The sequence below is a fragment of the Trypanosoma equiperdum genome (assembly GCF_001457755.1).
Source record: "Trypanosoma equiperdum strain OVI genome assembly, contig: ctg_4, whole genome shotgun sequence".
Lineage (NCBI taxonomy): Eukaryota > Euglenozoa > Kinetoplastea > Trypanosomatida > Trypanosomatidae > Trypanosoma > Trypanosoma equiperdum.
In genome coordinates this window covers 1-5,487 of record NW_027124421.1, presented here as the reverse complement: position 1 = coordinate 5,487, position 5,487 = coordinate 1, and the positions used below count along the sequence as shown (strand labels likewise).

The 5,487-nt window shown below is 43.5% G+C and overlaps 3 protein-coding genes across 3 annotated transcripts in view; all 3 read right to left on the bottom strand.

Annotated features, from left to right (window-relative positions):
• Nucleotides 1–578, bottom strand: part of TEOVI_000212500 (Trypanosome variant surface glycoprotein (A-type)/Trypanosome variant surface glycoprotein C-terminal domain containing protein, putative) — a gene marked incomplete at both ends in the record, with an annotated part of 966 nt that extends 388 nt beyond the window's left edge. Inside the window, one exon of the mRNA XM_067225242.1 lies at nt 1–578. Coding sequence (XP_067081343.1) covers nt 1–578 — 578 coding nt within the window.
• A 56-nt stretch (nt 579–634) lies between these two features.
• TEOVI_000212400 (Trypanosome variant surface glycoprotein (A-type), putative) lies at nt 635–1,252 on the bottom strand (the record flags this gene model as incomplete). The annotated part of the gene is made up of 1 exon (XM_067225241.1): nt 635–1,252. The coding sequence occupies one exon, from the start codon at nt 1,250–1,252 to the stop codon at nt 635–637; it is 618 nt and encodes a 205-aa protein (XP_067081342.1).
• A 2,480-nt stretch (nt 1,253–3,732) lies between these two features.
• TEOVI_000212300 (uncharacterized protein) lies at nt 3,733–5,178 on the bottom strand (the record flags this gene model as incomplete). The annotated part of the gene is made up of 1 exon (XM_067225240.1): nt 3,733–5,178. The coding sequence occupies one exon, from the start codon at nt 5,176–5,178 to the stop codon at nt 3,733–3,735; it is 1,446 nt and encodes a 481-aa protein (XP_067081341.1).
• Between the last annotated feature and the right edge of the window lie 309 nt (nt 5,179–5,487).

The window sequence follows — 5,487 nt, the reverse complement described above, 5'->3', positions numbered from 1 at the left end:
ACGCAGTCCTTCTCCTTAAGTTCCTTACATTTATCTTCGTCGGCCCCTGTTTCATTACATTCTTTTTCTTTTTCTTGTGCTGATTTTGGCTCTTGCTTTTTATTTACATTTCGTAACTCGTTTAATGCGTTTTGAAGTTTTCTCTTGTTGGCATCTGCGTAGTGGAAATACAGTCGAATTAGGTGGTCCACTTCGTCGATGTCGCCTAGGGTGGTTTCCTGGTTGTCATCTGTCAGCTCTTTGGGTATTGGCATGCCGTCTATGTTTTTGCGTAGGATCGCCAGGTATTTGTCGTTGTCCGAGAATACACTTTTGATTTTGCTGGGTAGCTGCGCGTCTTCAGATGTTTCACTGTCTTTTTTGCCTAGCAGTTGTCGCCTCGCTGACCGTTTTAGGTCGGCTGCTGTCGTTGCTGCCGCTAAGTCATTGGGGGTGCTGTCGCTGAAGCCGAGTTTGCTGGTGGCCTTTGCTTTGACTGCGAAATGCAGGTATGGGTGCGTGGTCTTTTTGCTGTCTGTGTCTGCTAAGTCTTCGATGATTAGCCCTGTCCCGTCTATGGTCAGTAGTCCGCCTGCCATTCTCGGTGTTCTGGCTGCTATGCTTACTCCGTTTTGGTCGGTGCTGTCTGCAGCGTTTAATAGGAATGCCGTGTTCGGGGAATTGATGTTGCACCTTTGTCCGCTCCTGTTAGTGTGTTGGTCACCACTTTGTTCGCGAATGCACCTGTTAACCCTGCCGGGCCGATCAACGACCCTTGTGTTTCGCCTTTTTTTACTCCGTCCCAGTTTAGCTTGCATTGGGCAGCTGTTGAGCTTAGCGCTGTGCGTCCCGCTATTGCGTTGGTGCCCGAGCCGTCGGCGCCCAGGCAACCTTTGCTCGACTCTGCCGCTTCTGCCATTAGGTCGACCCACTCACCTATCGCACCTTGGAGCCGGGCCGCATTCCTAACTGCTGTCAGGACGTCCGTGGCTGCTGGGCTGCTATAGTAGTTGAAAGCCTTTTCTGTTTGTGTCGCGGCAAACGTCCATAGCATTCTTTCCTCGGGCGCTGTCGGCCTTGTCAAATTTCCTAGTGCATATATTTGCGCTTTGAGTAGCCGTCTCAAGCTCCTTAGTCCGTTCGTTGCCGCCGTTTCTAGGGTCGTCAGTGCCTGGTTGAGAATGCTGCCGGCTTCATGGGCGACATCGCAGATGGCCGTCCAGTATTCCTTCTTAATTGCGCTCTTGACCGCTGCTCGTCCGCACGTTGCCATCGACACAGCGGTCAATAGATATATAAGGAAGTAGCGACCTTTTATAAGCATGTATTGTTTTTCCTTGTCTCGGTCTACTGGTTTTTCTTACGTCAGGGAGTCTATTTTTGAAATTTAAAGTGTGTGAATTATGTCACGTTACGCTGTTAGTTTTTGTCAAATATCGCAGCAGCAATATTAGTCATGCGAATCCTTCCTGTGCCTTCGTCTCCTCGTGTTCACCTGCGCTGTTGCTGCTTCTTCCGTGGTTTCTTCTCTTCTGATGGGCCACTGCTTCCTTTGAGGGCCGTTGGATTATTTATTTTGCAGCCTTTAGTAAGTGGAATATTTATCGCACAGCTTTTTCTGGTTAGTAAGTAGATTACTTCAACCAACCTTTTTTGAAGCGTGAGTATAAAATTCACCCATAAGTTCAAAAATCAATCACCACAATTGGTTTTCCTTTTTTTACGACTTTATTGGATGTGGGTTCATTACATCTTCATCCTTTATCAACATGTAAATTTTTCTTCCCCCTTTTTGTCACGATGCTAGTATCAGCATTTCGCAACTATGAATCATACAGAATCATGTCTTTGAGAATCGGTTCAGTTGATTGTTGAGTTGTTTTGTTTACGCATATTTGGGTAAACTTAAAAACTTATTCCTCAAAATGTTTCACTAATTGGCGTCTTTTCAAAAGTTCCTGAGTTATGGCGACTGCAATCGATCGGCTAAATTAGTTTCATAAATTGCTCTGTGTTTGCTTCTCCGCTCAGATGTTGATAATTTTTTTGCTTCTGCTGATTCAGAGTTTACAGCTGCAACTTTTTGTATACGTCTAGTAGTGTTCAAATGAAATTTAGTGGGTTCATGTACCCGCTTAGTAGCCTGTACTCCTCTTGCTCAATTAGTGACGCTACAATCGCTGTCAACACTCAGACCACTTTCCTATCATCATCATCATTACCATTTTTATTATAATTATTATTACTGATCTTATTATAATACTCGTATATGCACACTCTTACAATACTCTCCTATTACTATTATTATCATTATTATTATTATTATTATCTCCATTATTATTATTATTATTATTATTATTATTATTATAGCCCTAACTAGTATCCATAAAATAATCCAAAATAAACTAAATTAACAAAATTAAAATATAACTAATTTTCTTACCCTATCGCCATACTTCTTTAAAGCTATATGTCACTTTCAGCAAAAATTTATATTTTAGAGTTTTCAAAATTTCGAATTTCATGAAAATGTGTTAAAGTTTTTAAAAATTTCGTTAATTTTACAAAATTGAGCAATAATTGTTAACATGCTACCGAACCGATAAAAGCAGCCATACTCAGAGCAAATCTCTTATTTACGATAAAACTACCATTTCGGCACGTTTCTTTTTCGGGTTCGGGTTCACCCTCTTTAAACTTCCTCCATGCGCAATTTTGCTTGTCGCCTGTTTTGTAATTTTCACAAGCTTTCTTATCTTTTCCGTGTTTTGCACACCCAGTTGAAGCCGCTGCTCCCTCTGTTGTTGTCTCTCCTCTTCCTGCTTTAGGTTTGCATTCCTGTGTTTTTGTGTCATAGTCGCAGTCAGCTTATTATCATTCTTCTGCAGTTGTGTTTTTTTTAGTTTGCATTTATTTTGTCTCTCTACTGTTAGCTTGATCCTTTGTATTTTCAGTGTATTTTCGGAATTGGTGATTATGGGGCCCTTTATTAATATTTTTGGGGGCGGCCGCCGGATTTGTCGGGGCATGGCGTTGCGCCTGCATTGACCTGCTGACGCTGCGGTGAACTGCTCGCCGCCTCCGCTTTCTTTGGCTGTGTTGCTGTGCTGCACCACGACCGGTCCAGGCTGCTATGTCGATTCGCTTTATCTTCCGAACTTCATATCCTGACACTTCCAAGGATAAAATTTTATCGTTAGCGCCTCTTGAAAAGTAAATCGTTTCGTGCAGCGAAGCTTCCGCGTGCCAGCGTTAAAAGAAAAGGAACGTGAAGCGCTATAATCCACGACCTAGCCCTTTTTTAAAAATGTTTTGAAGCCGAGCACAGCGGAAAATGCAGAACTGAGCTTCGGAAAAGCAACAAGAGCGAAAATGTAAATTGCAGCTTAAAATGAAAGTAAAAAATAGAGCACGGACGTCTGTTGTGTCGATAAGGGTTAGAGTTCGCACCAAACAAATAGCCGTTGCATCATTAAGAAAAAGGTGTAAGTCGCGACGCATCACTGCTACTAAAAATATAAAAAGGAAAATTATAACCCTAACCCTAACCCTAACCCTAACCCCCAACTTCCACAAAAAAAAACAGGAAAGAAGAGAAAAAAATTTTAGTTGTCAGAAAAAATTTCTTAGACAATCAGACAGTCAACTTACAAAAACAGTTCAATTTTATCGGGTAATTTTTTAGGTGTTAAAATATATCAGAAGTTTTCAAGTAGAAAAGAAAAAATTTTAAAGAGGGAGGGGGAATTTGTTTTAAAAAAGCAAAACTGCAAGCCAAAGAGGGGCCTTGTTAATGACAAAAGAATTGCTTCCTGTAGTGTTTGTGGTTTTTCCATCATTTTCTACTTTCACTTCCTCTTTTTCCACGCATTTTCCTTCTTTTAGTTCACATTTGTCGCTGCCGCACTCGGTTGCAGTGTTGCCCTTGTTTTTACACTCTTCCTCTTTTGCTTTGGAAATTAGTGTCTTTGCCTTTTCTGCTTTGTTGTGGATGTTCTGCGCCACGGCATGTGCATACGCTTCTTCCAGGTGTTTTGTCGAAGACAGTTCTGAGTACTTTTTGTCTTTTAAACCGTCGCTTTCCCATAGTTTGGCTGTGCTATCGCCTATGTCTGTTATGAACGTTTTTTTGAAGGCGGATTCGTCTGTTCCGTATATCTTATTAATTGCGTCGACTTCCGCTGTCGCTGATGGTTCTTTGACGTTTAGAGTCTGTCGGATTAGTGCTTTGAATTCGGTATCTGTTTTTAGTCCGCTAAGCGTAATAGCTTCGAGGTCTGGAGGGGTTGGCTGCTTTTTTTTTTTGTATTGGCACGCTGCGTTCGCCACATCCTGGTTGCTGGGCCAGTAGTTTACGTGGTCTGGGTAGTCCGCTGTACAGGTTTTGCTGTCTTCGTCGCTTTTGCCTATGTTCTGCTTTGTTGATTGCGCCGTTGCAAACAGCTTTGATGTTTTTAGCTGGGCCTTGAGTTTTGGGGCACTGCTGCTGTCGCTGCAGCCTATGTCGGTTCCGCTGCTTTTCCATGCTATTGTTCCCGTGCCTCCGCATGATATACTGATCGCTGCTGAATACTTTAGTTGGGTTAGCGCTGCATCTGGCGTTAAGTAAAAAGCTTTACTTAGCGGGCTTGCCAGGGTATGGTGGTGCGTGGCGATGCTGTTATCCGCTTCCTGTTTACAGATATTCGTTGTTACAATCGTCTGGTCGTCGACGAGCGCTGTTTTTTCACCGCCCGCCGCTGGTTGGTTGTTGAAGGTGCTGCCTGCGTGTTCCTTTGCTTGTCCGTCTGCTACGGTCTGTCTTGCGGCGTGATGTGCTAATATTCCGGTTTTGAGGTCGACGGTCTGTTTGAATTTTAGAAAATGTTGTAAATTGCTAGCTAAGACCTCTGTCGCCTGTGCCATTCGCTTGTTGCCTAGGGCTTGTAGTAGTGCAAATCCTAGTTTTGCCTGGCCCGAGGTTGTTGCCGCGCTCACCACCCACATTTGAAGTAGTTTAGCGTTTCTTTGTCGGTACGTTGCTAGGTGCTCGAGTGCGCTCTTGTACAGCTCTGCCGTTGCCTGCAAGAGCTGTGCCGAGTCGCACGCAGTCGTGATCTTGTCGTGGATGTTATCATCTGTCAGTTCAATGCTGTGGCAGTTGTGTGACACTGTTGTGATCGCGATCGTTAGTGCCAGCGCGGCGCGGTACACGAACATTTTTGCTACTTCTTTTCTGGCGGCGTATGCCGAAATTGTGTTGCTGCTGGAAGTGTGGGGCTAGGTGAAGCCTGGTCGACCTTATTTTTCTAGTATTCTTTGCTCGTTTGATTTGAAAGCGAGTGTGCAGCAATTTTCTAAACCTTAGAATAACAATTGAGGGGTCCTCTGCTGGCGTTTTCTGCGGCTTGTATCCTGTCAGCCGCGTTGCCATTGGTATCCAGTCACTTGTTACAGTTTCTTAGCCTTAAACAAATTCCCTTCTTTAAACGCATCCCCACAAACACTTTCATAGTCAAAATCTAACTT